This window comes from Mercurialis annua, linkage group LG2, assembly GCF_937616625.2.
Source record: "Mercurialis annua linkage group LG2, ddMerAnnu1.2, whole genome shotgun sequence".
NCBI lineage: Eukaryota > Viridiplantae > Streptophyta > Magnoliopsida > Malpighiales > Euphorbiaceae > Mercurialis > Mercurialis annua.
In genome coordinates, this window is record NC_065571.1 from 51,476,139 (window position 1) to 51,493,132 (window position 16,994).

Genomic DNA, 16,994 nt, shown 5'->3' on the forward strand with positions numbered 1-16,994 from the left:
GGTGTCGTAGGTAACGGTAACGGACTCGTTATATGCAAATTTTCTGACGGGGTGTAATTGGAATAAGGTGACGAAGATAATTGATCTGACGGCGGCGATGGCTTTGGTTTTGATCGTCGTCGGAATTTAACGCCGCATAATGCTGTGGTTATGGCGATGACGGCGGCCATTCCGGCGATGAGAAGAGAAACGGAAACTATTTGATGCCAAGAATGTATCGATAAATCATCAGCTAGAGGAAATTTTCTTCCCATAACTGATTAAACCAAACGTTTTAAACCAGTCTTGAATCTTGATTATAAATTTTGTATTCTTTTTAGAAATCAAGAATTGAGAAAGAAAAAAAAACAAAGATTTTTGTTTGTTTGTTTGTTTGGGATTCAAGAAAATAGAATTTGTGAAGAAGATGAGGTTAAGAGGCGGAATGGCTAAAATTTGACAGCTCTGTGCATGTTTTAATATAGTAAAATCCCTTGGTTGAGGGTTTTTTTGTAAACATTCTTTGAAAAACTCTAAAAATAATAATATCTAACTGTTTTTGGGGGTTGTTTAATTTGTCAGAGGAGCAACATTTTCAGGGTATTTCAGATTTTCAGATCAGAAGTTCAGTAATCATATCTAACTTGTTGAGTTTATATAGGTATCTTCAGTTGGATTATTGAGATAATTAATTAATTATAGTTTTGTTTAATTAGATAATAGTACTAGTTTATTTATGCTGAAGAATTTACATTTTGTCTTTCTTTTTGTTGAAGAATGTTGAAATTTCTTGACTTTAAATAATTGGCCAAATGTTTTAAAAAGGCCAAATCTTTCACAAAAGTTTCACAAAAGTCCTGACCTTTCAATTTTATCGATTTTGGCCAAAAATTTATTATTTGGTTTCAATTGTGGCCAACTCTCAATTTGATTTCAATTTGCCTATGTGGAGCCTATGTGACGCCTATGTGGCATGTCAAATATTAAAAGGTCAGGATTTTTGTGAAACCAAATAATCCATTTTTGGCCAAAATCGACAAAATTGACAGGGCGGGACTTTTGTGAAACCAAATAATCAGTTTTTGGCCAAAATCGACAAAATTGAAAGGTCGGGACTTTTGTGAAACTTTTGTGAAAGGTTTGGCCTTTTTACAACATTTGGCCTAAATAATTTCATATGACAATATTGAATATATTTAAAACTTAATCAAAATATAATACTAACCGTCCATAATTGATAGACTTATTTGACTTATACATATTAAAAACTTAATTTTTTAATAATTATTATAAACTATTTTTAATATTAAAAGTATGAAAATTATTAATTATTATTGTTATCAAAACTATGTAATTTAATTTAGATGGCTAAAATTAATTCAGTTATGGAGATTTGAGATATTTACATAGTTATCAAACTTCTAAAATGAAAATAAATCTTTAATTAGGACACTTAAATTTAAAATCAACTATCACTAATAAATAAACACTTAAATTACATTGTTGATCCTTAATTTGGGTATGAATGAGACGGCATTTTGCATTATAGAAACAGATATGATTCCATGAATGCCATCAGTATTAAATATTGATGAACCCAATTCACATCATAAGTCGTTCAATGTAGGTGGCACCTATGTTGTACGGTTTTAATTGGCATCTAATTTTCCTTGCAATCTTTTAATAATTAAAAAATATCACTAATCAATAATTTTTTTATTTCGAAATTAATTTTATTTAAATGAGCTAAATCACTTGTTTTTCAATTAAGCCAAAATACAATAATTATATGACAACAAGTTATTGGGATAATTTAGAGATTATTATAATTTAGAAAAATAATTACAACAAATTCACATATGTTTAGCTAGTTTCTCTCGGTATCCAAATTTATAAAATAATTTAAAAAATGACATTTTTTCTAATTAGGGTTTTTTGTCTTATTCTTTTTTTTTTCATTTGGCTCGTGATTCCATCGGAAATTTTTAACGTTTCTTAGGATTTTGAAAAAAAAAAGACATCTCTGTGCTAGCATGACACAAGCACCCCAATATTGTAATTCTCTTAGAGCATCTCCAACAATGCTCTCTATTATAAAGAGCATCTTTAAATAAATAAAGAGCATCTTTAATAATAGAAAGTAAAAATATAACCTCTTTTCAATGGACTCTTTAAATTTATTTACTTTAATGGTTATTTGATTTTTTTTTCTTCAGATTTTCTCATTAACAATATAATGATCCATACTGCATTTTGAAATGAATAAAAATTTCCTGCTGCCTGGGCAGCAGGAAATTCCTGCAACACAGCATGTGGCAGCCTCTCATAGGCTGAGACACATGCTGTACTCCCTTCTCAGCTGAAGGTTAATAAACCAGTTTGATGTTGGTCAATTATTTAATTTAGCTATTACAATTTAAAAAGCTGCCATATGCCGCCTATTATTATCCCAACATGGCCAGATTTCATTCTAATAACACTAGTATTTAGAATTTTAGACGAATACTAAACGTACGCATCTCAGTGTTTTTTTTGTTATGTTCTATAGCTTTCTTTTGACAAGTTCTTTATAAACAAATACAAATTCTTCCACTTCTCTTACCTGCAATCTACCTTAATTTTGAGGACAACCAATAGCACATCCTAAAGCCACATTAGAATCAATGCCACAATTTATCTAACAAACAAAAAATTATAACTTAATTTCATTATCTAGCTTAAAAAAACAATTTTAATTTACAAACTTGTCATAAACTCAAAGCACCCTCCATTAGTGACGCCATGTAATTTTTCTAGCAATTAATTTTGTTTAATTTTTTTTAGGAAATAATAATTGGGTTATGCATACCTAAAGAATAAGCTGATTACAGTCTTTTCAACTTGTGTTCTTTACGATTATTGGTTATTATGCAGATGTTAATTATTAATCACTATCAAATGGTTATGGTTTATTTCTGTTGTTCCTTTAGCAAAAATGGTTGCAACTATTTTGGCTTGGTGTAAAAAGATTTTAGGTAATGGGTATAATAGCAACTTTTAAATTATTAAAAGAAGTTATAATATTCTATATTATTATTAATATATGAATTAAATTTTATTAATTTAATTTTTTATTCATGATAAAATGTTAATAAGAAATATAGTTGGAAAAATGAAAAAATAAAATAGTCTAAATAATTAAAATATAACTTTCAATAAAATATAGAAACTCAAGTTGAAATTTTACACATATATTAAATGCATTGAAGATGACCACTCAAAAAATGACATGTCAATGGTTGTAGGAGTTTTCTACAACCTAGGTTGTAGGAAAATTTTATTCTTTTGAAATATAATTTTTTTGATGAAACTTGCAAATCAAAGATGAACTCTCTCATTTTCATTCAGTTCAATATGATAAGTATTTTTTTTTTCAGGACAAAGCAATCACCAAGTCCCTTCCAATCTCATGCATATTTTGAACAGGACAATTACAAAAGAAAGAAGTGCCAATTTCTGCACTCCCATCTCAATACAAATGGAGTAAGCAGAGCGAGAAGCTCCTATTATAGTGGAGACTTGGAACTTTTTTCTAATCCTTACAAACCTTCACTAGATAAAAGATTCATAATTAATTGTTGTCACTAATTACGGACACAAATCTCTCGGGTCAAGGAAGTTGATATAGATTATTCATGGCATCTGCGTATGAATATGTACAGCGAGGAAGGGATTGATATGGGTAATGATCACTCAGATTGAAACCCCCAACAAGAATCTTTGAATCAATAGCTGTGATCTTTCCTACTCTGAGTAAGCATCCATGTCCATTGTTCTGATTCTTGGAACGACTGACTAACCAACTCACCCGAATTGTTTTCATCCCAAAAATGCACAATGACAATCTTGTTGTCCGTCCCTAAATTAATGAAAAAAAAATGGTATATGAAGCTTTTATGTTGAAAACAGGAAGACAATGAATACAAGAGATTTTTTACCTACAAATAAGGAAGTACTATTTCATTTAGTTATACACGTGTTTTTTAAAAATAGAGAGTTGGATTTGGCTCTCTAAATGTGGAGAGCCAAATTCACTCTTTATTTTTATTTTTAATAATAAAGAGTCCATTGGACTATATTTTTTAGGTTACATTTTTTATAATAAAGAGTATTAAGCTAATAGAGAGCCTATTGTGGATGCTCTTATTCAACTTTTATACTTTCCAAGCTGACTTAAGCGATCTCATAGTTATGATAACTTGTGGATTTTACTATTGGCCGCCCCTTTTTACTTAACACCTCCCATACAAAAGACATTTTCGCCCTTCTAGTAAAACTAAAATCAAAAAATTCTCTCAACTCATTCGAACAAATATGTAATAAGTTGATTAAAATGACGGACAACAATTACAATTTATCGGATAATGGTTCTCAACGTTCGAAAATAAATTTTTTCGACTTTTCCAAAAAAAACGTATTTTTCTTTAATTACTACAGGGACGTTCCGGAGGGACTTCCCTCCATATGGAGGGACTTCAACGTCCCTCCATATCGAGGGATGTTGGACGTCCCTCCTCATGGAAGGACTTGGGGAAGTTCCCCCATGAGGAGGGACGTCCCTTGTGGAGGGATGTCCCTTTGAGACGTTCCCAAAGTAATTAAATAAATTAAAAAAAAAAACGATTTTTTTTCGGAAAAACCGGAAAAATTTATTTTCGAACGTCGATAATCATTATCCGACGAATTGTAAACGGAGGGACGTCCCCCCCCCCCCCCCTTCTGCCGGCAGCGGCGAACAATATCGCCGCCGACAGTATATTTATTAAAAAAATTGTTTTAAATTTTATAAATTGTTAAACGTAATTATTTATGTTGTGCAGGTTCATTTAGAAAATTTTGGCGGTGACAAAATTGATTACAACGATCAGTCTTTTTCGGTCACAGATTCTGATTCAGCTGTACGAAAAAATATTAAGTCATACTACTAACATTCGGTCAATATTAAATCAATTAAGTTTCTAAAATAACTAAAATTACAAAAAAAAAATATTCTATATTTTTTTTCAACAAAAAAACTCGGCTGCGACGTTTCCGGTTGCAGCCGGAAACAGTCCCTTGAAGGGGGACAACCATGTAGAATATGATTTTAGTTTGAATGCATTAAGAGGTTTTAGTTTTTTTTTATAGGAATAGGGAAAAAGGCAAAAGGGTAAATTGTAGGGGCGGTGGGTAGTAAAAAAAGACGGTATTTAGTAATCCAGTAACTTGTATATCTTTTATGGGTTGGCCTCAATTCCTTTTTGCAAGACGAGGTATCCTATAAACTTCTCTGCTGGTACTTCAAATGTACATTTATCCGGGTTCAACTTGAGTTTGATTTTATTTTCAATGTTTGGAATATTTTTTCAAGGTCTTTTTGCATGATCTTCAATATTTTTTAATTTTACAATGATATCATCCACGTAAACCTCCATATTCTAACCATCTGATTCTTGAAAACACAATTCACCAGCCTCTGATACGTGGCACTCGTATCTCTTTTTTTAACTCAAATAGTATTTTCTTGTAATAGTATCTTCCATCGTCAATTATGAAGCTTGTTTGCTCCCCATCCTCTTTGTGCTTTATGGAGTTTTGATGATATTCCTGGGCGACATCTATAAACGAGTATACATCGTATCCACTGGTTGAATCTACCAGCTGGTCTATACTCGACAGTGGGTAACTATCTTTCGGGCAATGCCCAGTTTAGATCTGTGAAGTCGATGTACAAATAGCTATAATGAGGAACGCACTATCTTCGGCGTTTTGTAACTGTTCCATCTATCTTGTTATCAATAAGTAATTGATAGTGTTACTTTAAACAATGCTTTTTTTATTAACCGTTCTCTCTAATACATCGCTATCTTTGTTGTTAGGGGTGTAAACGAGCTTGACTACTCGTAAGTTACTCGAGATCGATTCAGAAAAAGCTTGAGGTCAGCTCAAAAAATCCGAGCGAGCTCGAACTACTCGAACTTAATCTCGAGCCGAGCTCGAATATCAATTACTGAGACTCGCGAGACTAGATGGAACTAAACGAGTTTGTTATTTAAAAAATAATAATACTTTTATTATAATTATAATAAATTTGTATACCTTTATATTTAGGTGTGTACCGTATAAATGGAATTGAATTGCATATTATATATTTAAAAATAATTAAAACGTATCAAATATGATTATTTTTTAATAATTATTTTAAATTTTATTAAATCCAAGTCAAGATCAAACTCGAGTAGTTCGAATACTGTTCGAACTCGAGCTTAATCTCGATCTCGATCCTGTAAAACACACTCGAGTTTGGCCTAATTCGGACTCGACTTGGCCCATTTACACTCCTATTTGTTGTACATATTTTTCTTACTGATTAGATTTATGGCCACAACTATCAGAAAACAGGCTCATATCACAAGTCCAAAATCAAGAAATTCATACCAGTATTACTTGTGGGTGTTTAGCCTCCTTTAAGCAGATCAATATTTACCTGGAGCTGAAAAGGCTTAAATCAATTAAGCATTTTTTTGAGAGAGATTTGCTACCCAATCTGAAATAACTCTGGCACTGGACTTCTAGGGGCGGAACCAGCCTTATGGCGGAAGTAACGACCGCCCCCGTAATTATATGTTTTGTTTTCAAAATTACTCCTTCAATTTTTTTTTAAAAAAAGTATGATTATTTAATTTTAAATTTTATGCAATTAGCTCCCTCAAATTTTATTTTGTACAAATTTCCACCCCATGGTAAAATTCCTAATTCCGCCCCTGTGTACTTCATATAATCACCTGCATAAGCACGACGAGAGGGACATTTTTAAGATTTAATTTTGTCTTCTAATTTTTCTATTTTTATTTTTATTTTGATAATTGGTAAAAAAGAAATGCTTGTGGAAATAACATCATCCACGATATTAATAAAATATTGTCCAGTGCTTTGTGCTTATAGCATTTGAATTTTAATTTCTAGCAGCGTTTTAAAAATCGGACTGGACCAACCGGTCGGATCAATTAAGCTAACAACCGGCCAGTAATCAGTCCAAAACATTAAAAAACATAAATTCCAGTCAAACTAGATTGGACCGAACCGAACCGGAAAAACAAGATTGAATCGGTAGTAAACTTGTTGTTGAACCGGTGAATCCCTTGTTGAACTGTATAGGAGAATTAGTGACGAAAAAATCTGCCGGTAAATACTTAAAACTAATTCCATCTTATTTTTAAAAAAATTCATTTAGCCGGTCGAACCGGGAAACGGTGGTCTTACCGGTTTGGTTTTTAAGACACTGCCATATTAGTCAGATTACTCCATATAGTACTGAAGTTCAGTGCATCTTTTTTTTTTCTTTCCTTTTAAATGGTTGGGCAAATGTTGTAAAAAGGCCAAACCTTTTACAAAAGTTTCACAAAAGTCCTGACTTTTCAATTTTGTCGATTTTGGCCAAAAACTGATTATTTGGTTTCACAAAAGTCTTGACCTTTCAATTTTGTCGATTTTGGCAAAAAATGGATTATTTGGTTTTACAAAATTCCTGACCTTTCAATATTTGGCATGCCACATAAGCGCCATATAGACAAATTGAAATTAAATTGAGAGTTGGCCACAATTGAAGCCAAATAATTTGTTTTTGGCCAAAATCGACAAAATTGAAAGGTCAAATTTTTTGTAAAACTTTTGTGAAAGGTTGGTCTTTTTATAACATTTGGCTTAAATGGTTTTTTTTCTTTCTCAAAGGCTAAAACTTCCATTGATAAAATGAAAATTACATAAAGGAATAGTTCCTCAACAAATTGAAAGAACTAATCTAGAATAATGATGAGAGCTGTTTGATACAGTCATCGAATAGGGCTTTTCAAACATTAAAAAGTTACCCAAATACATAAATATTGAGACTACGATATTGAAACCGCTTGAATCTTTAAATTTCAAACTTTTTAAATGGTTTGACTGCAGAGCACAAATTAAATTGATTATTCAGCATTAATTGATTGTAGACACGTGACATACTTTGATTGCAATACTAATATTAATATTATTAAATCATTAAAAGCCGACACACTACACATTGGATTACAAAAGGAATACAACATGTGGGTTTCTCTAATGCCTCTTCTCCTCCAATTTATATAAACACAAAGACTTTTTTTTTTTTTTTTTATGTTTTGCTTTCTTGAATTTCTATTTGCTTCTATATATTTATCATTTCAAGATTACCCAGATTATAATTCTGCTTCTTTTTTATCATTTCAAGATTGGCCCAGATTATAATTTTGTCTTTTGTTGTTTTTGTTTTGTTATTGTCCTATGTTTTATAGAGAAGATTGACAATGGAAGAAAATAATATAATCAGGAGCAAGTTCAAAAGAATGTGTGTTTTCTGTGGAAGCAACTCTGGCAATAGACAAATCTTCAGTGATGCTGCTATTCAATTGGGTGATGAACTGGTTTGTTTTAATCTGCACTCTTTTTATTATTATTGTTTCATTGACTAAACATGGTAGTTTTGTTTTGAGCTAAGTATTTGATGAATTACATTAAGGTGGTTTCTTTTGATAATGGGTTGGTTAAAAGAATGAAACTTTCTGATCTTTATAGTTCAGTTATGAAATTTTGGTTTGTTCTGTTTTATACTTGTATTTGTTTGAATGTGCTGTTTTATTGAATGTGTGGTGAATATTTTATTAGTCTAATTTTTTTTAAACATAATTTCTTTAAATGTAATCTTTATATCATATTATTAATTGCTGATATGAAATGGTGGATGTTAAATATAATGAGTGTGTGGATTACAGGTGAAAAGGAAGATAGAGCTAGTGTATGGTGGAGGTAGTGTTGGGCTTATGGGTTTGATATCTCAGAAAGTGTATGATGGAGGCTGCCATGTTCTTGGGTAAACATTCAAGAACGTTACTCTTTAATTCCTTGTTTTTCAGTAATTTGAAATGTCGTTAATTGTAATCATGGTGTTTGTTGGCCTTATTTCATCACAAAATTGAGTCAATTGTTGGTATTTGAATGCAGGATCATTCCGAAAGCACTCATGCCACTTGAGGTAAATATATTTTGATTTGGTTTTGGTTTTCGTTGATTAGTTATTTAGTGTTTGATGTAGTTTTTCGCTTATTTCTGTAAAAGTAAGTTATTCTTTTATCGTGATGATGCTTCATTTTTTAAATTAATTTTTATGAAACGCTTTATAATAGGTTCTAGCCTCTTTTGGTTAGACAATTGAGTGGTTTCAGAATTGTGTTTGCTTGTTCTAAATTTCTTTCATTTGGGAACTTACAGATATCAGGGGAAACCGTCGGAGAAGTAAGAATTGTTTCCGACATGCATGAGCGGAAAGCTGCTATGGCCAGAGAAGCTGAAGCATTCATTGCTCTTCCAGGTAGAAAGAACTAAGTACCTTAATTTATGCACTTGAAAAAAATGTTCCAAATTTTTTAAGGTTATGGATTTTGTTGCAGCATGTTCCCAGTACTGATAATTGTTTAATTGCTTTAGGCGGATATGGAACCATGGAAGAACTACTGGAGATGATAACTTGGTCACAACTTGGTATCCATAAAAAACCGGTAACTCATCAATCGTCTATCTTTATGTCCGAAGATCTAATTTTGGCGGTTTCATTTTACATTGTAACTGGTCGATTAATCTGGATAGGTTGGCCTGCTAAACGTCGATGGTTACTATAATAGTTTGCTTGCTTTATTTGACAATGGTGTTCGAGAGGGTTTCATTAAGCCCGCTGCTCGTGATTTAGTTGTCTCTGCTCCCACAGCCAAAGAACTTTTGGAGAAAATGGAGGTATATAGTTAAATTTTTCTATAGTTGTTATGCTTTCATTCAATGCAAAGCCCATATACGGATTTTGGGGGCTAGAAATATTTTCTTCTTCTGGATTTTTATGAGTAAATCTGCAAATTGAAGCTGTATTGAATTGTTTTCAGCAACACTCTCCTTCTCATAAACATGTTGCTCCACCTGAAAGCTGGAATATGGTGCAACTAGAGAATTATCCAACCCAGCAGAATGCACAGTAAATGTTGTGGTAGGTTTTTCGCCTACAATTTTTACTGAAGTGATTGATTGTCCCTCAAGTAATGTGTACAAGAATTCTTTTGAATGGGCTCCCATATTGTTGATGGCTCTGTACTTCTTGTCGTTTTAATGATTTGAATTATATAAGAAGTTCCTTACTGTTTTGTCAACATTTTCTGGTTTATGGTCATTCAAGTCACTGTTAAGTGGTCAAATTTTAGCATTTCTACTGATTGAAAGATTTTTGTTCAATGAGAATTGATGGTAAGGAGTTCTAGAGCATCTTCTTATATGCAATGATATGACACCACTGTGGTATGAAGTTTCAGATCATTGATATTTATTGGAGAAGTTAGTGACTTATGTCGCACGGAAACTTATCGGGTGCTATATTTTTGTGTGATACGAAAAATACCATTTCACTATTTTTAAAGGCTCAGACAACTCCTGACATCTTCAACTCTAAATTATTTGTTAGATTTTTCATCCTTATCAGTTGCTTTTTTAATTTGTTGGCCACATTTATTGAGAGAAACAGATGCTACCTTTCTAGCAGATAATCATAAAGGAAACCAACTTCAATGGCTGCAAATTCACTATATTGAACGGAAACAGAAACGTTGAATTATGTTAGAACATTTTTTATGAGAATATATTATAAAAATAAAATTTTAAATTTTTCAAAATGTTAAAATTGGAAACGAGTGGAACATTGATGATTCATAAAGTAGCAAGCAGAGTAGAAATTTATGTCTGCATTATTGAAGCTTAATATAATAACTGAGGATGGCAGAATGATATATTCCAAACCAATTTGTCCGGAATGTTAGGAGCCCAACTGACCTGTCAGCTTGTGGAAATGCCATCTGTACTATGAAGGAACCAAGACTTTATTTCAGTCTAGATTTAACCTTTAATCTATTTCTAACTTTCCGATAGTCTGGACTTAACTTTTTTTTTTAATCTTATGTTTACTACAAACCCTACTTATCGCACGTAGCGAAAACCCCTACATTCTTTTGAGTTTGTAATGAAACAGACACTCTTGGTTTTAAATGTTTATATAATTGACTGTTGCGAATAAACGTTTCTTGATTTGATGAGTATCAATGTGCATGATTTGAGGAAATTGTTTTTACGAAATAATATGAACGACTTATTCAGATCTAGACCTCCATTGTGCCGAAAATTTTATTGTCAAGACAGCGGTTCTTACACGACACAACTTCACTGATAAACTCTTCATGTTTTATGATTATCTCTACTGTTTTACATGTATTCTTATACCTCATTCTCTTGACAATTTCTAATGGCAGCTCGGACTAGAGCTTATCCTAGTCTCTTAGTAGATCCGCCCCTGTATGCGGACTTCACTTTGAAGGTGACAACTGCCACCCACATGGATATCTCCTTGGAGGGGGTCCTGATTTAGTATGCATTCTCCATCCATGTCAACAGTTTTTTCCAATTATATGAACTTGAAATGGCTTTTTTTGGGACCATGAAGATTGGTCTATGAGATTCTTAAAGTGTTGTTTTTTAGTAATAGCTATTTTTATGTCATGGTGGACCTTATAGGTGTTTGTATTGTATATGATGAACAAGGAGGCAAAGATGGAGATGGCTGAATGTTGTTTTCTCTTGGTAGGGGTCAGTTTTTCAAGTTTCGTTATGAAAATGAGTTGCTACAACATCTGAAAAGCCATTTTTCTGTTCATTGTGGTTGGTGTTGGGTCCATGATAATGAAAAAATTAAGATCAGGTCAAGTCTTGCTTTATAATTTCAGACATGGACATAGGCTAAGTTTCCAACAAAGGTCAGTTTTGCACCTTAAATTTGACATGAAAAACAAATAACATCAAATTCTTAGTTTCAGATAAAAAAAACACTTTTAAAATTGACATTTTAACTCGTTTTATCCTTTCAGCTCAAATTTGTACATCATGCTCCAATAATTTTATGCCACCTCAACTCCAATATGTTGACAATTATAGAATATGATGTATTAATTGAAATTGAGGGTTAAAACGGGTCAAAATATCCATTTTAAGAGTGCTTTTATCCAAAGCCACAGTTTGATCCTTTGTGCCAAATGTAAAATGTAAAATGGATGTTTGTTCGCTCAGTTTCATATTGCGTTCCCAAATCAGTGAGTAATTTTTACGGCATTTTTATATTTCTTTGAATTATTACTATTTTCCATGAAAATGGGAAAGTTAGAAATCAGATTGAGAAGAAATAACTATTTAGTCCAGACTTCTGAAAAGTAAAACATATAAGCATTGTTATGTTGGAGAAGTTGTTACAGATACATCTACTGATAACCAGCAAATGCTGAAAGCAGCTGTACCTTGCAATGAATATGAAATGTTGAGAATTTTCAAGTTTTGGAATTCATGTGATATTACATGTCTCGGAGGGATGATCTTCAAAACCTCACGCCCTCCGACAGAACAACAACGACCAGGCCCACTGTACACCGCAGCCTCTACACAAACCGACATTCCATTGGGCTGCGTTTGCCCGTTAACCCATAAAAAGTTATATCTCTGGGCGAAATATTTTCTATTCAAGCCTTCTCCTTCGCTGAAGTTGATATCAATTGATGCAATGTTGCTGCCTGGATGACAGCACTAGGGTTTGAGTCTTTGGCCCGAAGTGATCCTGATCGACTCAGATTGAGATTCCGATCAATTTTGCTGCGCATCAAGCGTCTCAAAGGCCGCGGAAGGTGTCGCAGTAACCGAGTTGAACTCACAAGCAAAACCACACCCACTATGATAAGTAGCCTGCAACGGACCTTTGACTCTAAGATTTCAAATAATTTATTTCTTAATAGCAGAAAACCAAACAGTAAAATAGAAGAAGAGTCGTGGTGTTACCATCCCAACAGAAGTGAAAATCGAGCAGCAGGTGCGGAAGGCAATCGTTCTCCCAAAGCAAGCATTCCAGAAAGTACACCAGTCACTATGGATGCCACAGCAGCACATGTAGAAACTACGATTGCTCTTCCGTGCTTCAAACCACGAGTCTGTTCAAAAAAGAAAAAAAGTTGTTTGATCTGCCAACTATTTCTGCACCAACAGCCTCAATTTAAAGCATGCAGCGCATACAGAGGATGCAATATAACCACCGACATTTTAACGTGATAAGATGTCGTACTTTAAATATCGCATATATAAAACGTCAATGCCCTGATCTGTTGAAGGATGAAAATACCTGGTAATAAAATCCTGTTGCGCTGCAGAATATGCTGATTGTAAGGCATGTAGGAACCAGCATTCTTGAGAAGCCCTGCTCCAAGAAGACAAATGCCATCTTTGATATCACTGAAGCCATCCTGCAATTGGATGCCAAAATGTCTTAAACTCCACATTTCAGGATCTTAAACATAAATCTCCAGTTGTCAATGAAATCCTAATTATATGACTTGAGTACCAAATTTCAACATTTAAGATTCTATCGAATTTGCAATTGAACTTCCAAAAGGGTTCAAACATGTAAAAAAAGAAATACTAAAATGAAAAATTAAACGAATACCAAAGCATATTGTGGCCAATAACTAATAAATTATATAATCTGAGGCGCTATGGTCTTATTATCTTAAACATACAAATTCAATACCAGCAGTATTTCTGTCTTTCTTTTGACACAAGGTTCTATACCAAATAAGTCAACTTACCACCTGAACGAGTAAAATTATGTGCCAGTCATGCAACAAATATGCTATGTAGATCCGCTAAATTTTGGCAACAGAAAGAATTCTAACTCTTCAAATTTTTACAAAGGTAACTCTAGCCATGTGATACTTGATGGCATAGCTTCTATAACTGAAGTGCAAACTTCTAAATTTTCATATACAAAAGAGGAGCCAACTATGAAACTAAGACTATCTCAGCATAAAGTTGTCATAAAAGGATTTTTACCCAAACAAAATGCCAGATTCCAAGCCGTATATGATTTCCTCAACCACTTCATAATCCATCTGTATCACAAATATTCTCAATTGAGGAAACGAGGAGGGAATCTAAGAACCAGAGAAATATGTCACCTAGCAAAGTATATTCACGAAATAGCAATTGTTACCGTCTCCTGTTCTCTCCGTTCACGCTTGCAAACACGAAGCCATCCATTAAGGCCTACCTAATTCAAACAATAACAGTTAATAGGAGAAGTCCAGACATGTATAGTAGCAATAGTATTTTGAATTTTCTTAGATGCAAGCCGTCTAGCTGCTGAGACGCATATCAAATACGTATTAATGGAAGAAAAAAACATTAAGATGTAAAAGCGGATATTAAACTCCCTGAGTCACTTAGTTATTCCAATATTACAAAAAGGGTACTAAATTTTAAATCGTTAAAAAGTAGTCATAAAGTTATCGAATTATTTCTCAGGGAAGTCACCGTCTTAAAAGAAGGTCATTAAATTTATCGCAAATTACAAAACGGGTACTGAGTTATACCATTTTGTGAAAAAATGATACTGAATTATACACCTTTTTGTAATTATGGCATGCCACGTAGGATAAAATGCAAAAAGTTTGTTGCGTTTTGCCTCGAGTGCCATCCCGTGAAATAATTTGATAACTTAATGACCATTTTTTAACGATTTGAAACTTAGTACCATTTCTGTAATATTAGAATAACTCAGTGACCTATGCAGTTTAATATCCATGTAAAAGCACAAAAACAGAACATTCTGACAAAAAAAATTCTCAACCAAACAAGGGTTTGGGAATTGAATAATGAAACTGCCCATCTTTTCAGCATTTTTGCATAAAGTGAACTCTCATGTTTCAAAATTTGAGAGTCAAAACTGCAGCTCATGGTGGATTGTGAGAGTCAAAACTGCAGCTCATGGTGGATTGTGAGAGTCAAGTCCATCATCCATAACTTCTAAAAGCAGCTCAATCTTAAGAAACATGCAATCAGAGGTTCAGATGAGGTCTTTAGGTTCTCCCTCCCTTCTCTTTCTATAGTCATTTAGACTTTGTTAAAACTTTCAGATATATCACTATTTTAAATGTTTGAAAGACCATAAATCAAACATATAATGGGACTCAAATTTTTATAAAAATGCAAATTTATAGTACAAAATAGAATGGTCCACAAGGTAAGTTACCTACAAACAAGAGGGCAACAATAAATGCCAGCCATGGTAACTGGAAAACAGATATAGAAGTAGCCTCTTGCTCTTCACCTCCAGCTCCAACTCCTGCCAACATTGGGACAAAATGACAAGTTACTAGTTGCCCACACCTGATAAGTAACACACTTAACGCCCATGCATTGTTTACTCTTACTTCAAAGACAAGTGCAATAGGGTTTTCTAGGATATAGCAATAAACTAAAGAACCACGGATAACTTACATACCTATGGTACCGATGGCAGCCATCGTGATCCCAATCCAATCAATGACATTCATCACTTCTTTTAGATAAAAATGTGAAAAGACAGAAAGAATAGCGAGACCACAGCCAGAAACCGGCTGGATGACAGATATCTAAAGAAAACAGATAAAATTATGTAAAATGCATTTGCTTAAACTTCGCCAGGACGCATTGAAAATAAAGCATTCAACTCATATTCAACTGTCAGTTTTGTAACAAAAAAGCAACTTTTAATCACCTATGTTAATGTATAGGATTTAAGACCATAATGGATTAAAATTCACTTACTGGAGCTTGAGATAATGCCTTCAACATCAACATTGCGCCGCCTATATCCATAAGGAAGCCTATAACCCAAGCTTTATTAACAGCATATGCCCTAATTACCTGAACAAATAAACACAAAACCATTGACATCCACAAGAAACAAACAAATTCATGATTAAAATTTCAATCTTTACTAACCATCTAAAACAATTATGAAAATCAAAATTAAGAAAAAGGAAGACCTTGAGTTTGAAAGAGAGAGGAGGCAAAATGACGGTGCCCTTTTTCTGGAGAACTTTTCCGATGTTATTACCGGCGGCGGCAGCCAACGTCAAACAGATTGATTCCCACATGTTGTTTCAATCTGTAAATCAAAAAGAACAGCAAAGATCTCTCCTTTTTCCAAATTTTTTAATGGGGGTGAAGAGGTTAGGGATGGTGTCAAATTGGTTGGTGGGTTTCTTTTGTTTTTCTGTTTACCTGTCGTATGCAGCTATGATAATCTTTATTAGTTATTAAATTTTACAAATTTGGATTGGTTACTTTGTTTAGAGTTTAATTTTTTTATTATTTGCCGAGTTTAGAGGATTTGAAGGGGGATTTTTAAAAAAGGGGTAAAATTTAAAGTTTGGTATAATTGGACGGTGGGTGAATTGATGTTCAAGTAGATGTCCAGTAAAATTTAAAGTTTTGGTGAAATTTTAAAGTTTTGGTGTTGCATTTACTTCAGCTATGATCATCAATTGTGGTTCTATGTGATGTCAATTGCCGAGGGGATATTCGTTGCTGATTCTTAATTCAATTTCACCGCCTAAAATGCAACAATTTGGCCCCATCAAGAACTTTACCTAGTACCAACGAGACATAGTTTAAATGAAGATGCGGTTATGGAAATGAAATACAACTCCATATAAAAAAGGGAGCACAAAATGGTATAACAATATGTTCGTAATTTTGTCAGAGTTGGAAGTGTGCGATTCCAATGGTTCTGAGGCTAAATTTATTGACAACGAGTCAATAATCGATATACATTAGCTTTACTCATGTCTGTCACTTTGGGGGCAAATTTGGTTTCTAAAATGGCATTTTTGCAATTATGTCAGTTTTTAAAATTTTTTTATTTTATTTTCTATTATATCTGGTTTAGGGTTTTCGTTTTATATTAACATTTAAACAATATTATGAGTTGTTGAATAACAGTTTATGTTATTTTAGGACAAATTTGATTATTTTTCAAATATCGATATTTACTTGAATCAACGACATTTGATGTTTAAATTTTTAGTATTCGTCTTTTA

General features: G+C 33.0%; 2 protein-coding genes across 2 annotated transcripts; one reads left to right on the top strand and one right to left on the bottom strand.

Moving 5' to 3' along the window:
* Positions 1–7,977: 7,977 nt before the first annotated feature.
* Positions 7,978–10,205, top strand: LOC126666684 (cytokinin riboside 5'-monophosphate phosphoribohydrolase LOG8). Its single transcript, XM_050359523.2, has 8 exons — positions 7,978–8,084; positions 8,310–8,438; positions 8,787–8,884; positions 9,016–9,046; positions 9,283–9,382; positions 9,499–9,569; positions 9,658–9,801; positions 9,945–10,205. The coding sequence occupies exons 2-8, from the start codon at positions 8,322–8,324 to the stop codon at positions 10,035–10,037; spliced, it is 654 nt and encodes a 217-aa protein (XP_050215480.1). The 5' UTR covers positions 7,978–8,084; positions 8,310–8,321; the 3' UTR covers positions 10,038–10,205.
* Positions 10,206–12,293: 2,088 nt separating this feature from the next.
* LOC126670549 (probable magnesium transporter NIPA9) lies at positions 12,294–16,250 on the bottom strand. Its single transcript, XM_050364304.2, has 9 exons — positions 15,939–16,250; positions 15,718–15,816; positions 15,413–15,542; positions 15,161–15,253; positions 14,123–14,175; positions 13,963–14,021; positions 13,256–13,376; positions 12,919–13,067; positions 12,294–12,825 (listed from the first exon to the last, which is right to left on the bottom strand). Exons 1-9 carry the CDS (start codon positions 16,047–16,049, stop codon positions 12,606–12,608), a joined length of 1,035 nt encoding a protein of 344 aa, XP_050220261.1. The 5' UTR covers positions 16,050–16,250; the 3' UTR covers positions 12,294–12,605.
* Positions 16,251–16,994: the final 744 nt, after the last annotated feature.

Bases quoted from the DNA above. Each gene is read 5' to 3' on its own strand.
- LOC126670549 (XM_050364304.2), bottom strand. From the start codon at position 16,049: ATGTGGGAATCAATCTGTTTGACGTTGGCTGCCGCCGCCGGTAATAAC. The intron at 15,543-15,717 runs GTAAGTGAATTT...TGTTTTCTTTAG, and splicing joins AGGCATTATCTCAAGCTCCA to ATATCTGTCATCCAGCCGGT. The intron at 12,826-12,918 runs GTAACACCACGA...GGTCCGTTGCAG, and splicing joins TTTTCACTTCTGTTGGGATG to GCTACTTATCATAGTGGGTG.
- LOC126666684 (XM_050359523.2), top strand. From the start codon at position 8,322: ATGGAAGAAAATAATATAATCAGGAGCAAGTTCAAAAGAATGTGTGTT. The intron at 8,439-8,786 runs GTTTGTTTTAAT...TGTGGATTACAG, and splicing joins TTCAATTGGGTGATGAACTG to GTGAAAAGGAAGATAGAGCT. The intron at 9,383-9,498 runs GTAGAAAGAACT...TAATTGCTTTAG, and splicing joins AGCATTCATTGCTCTTCCAG to GCGGATATGGAACCATGGAA.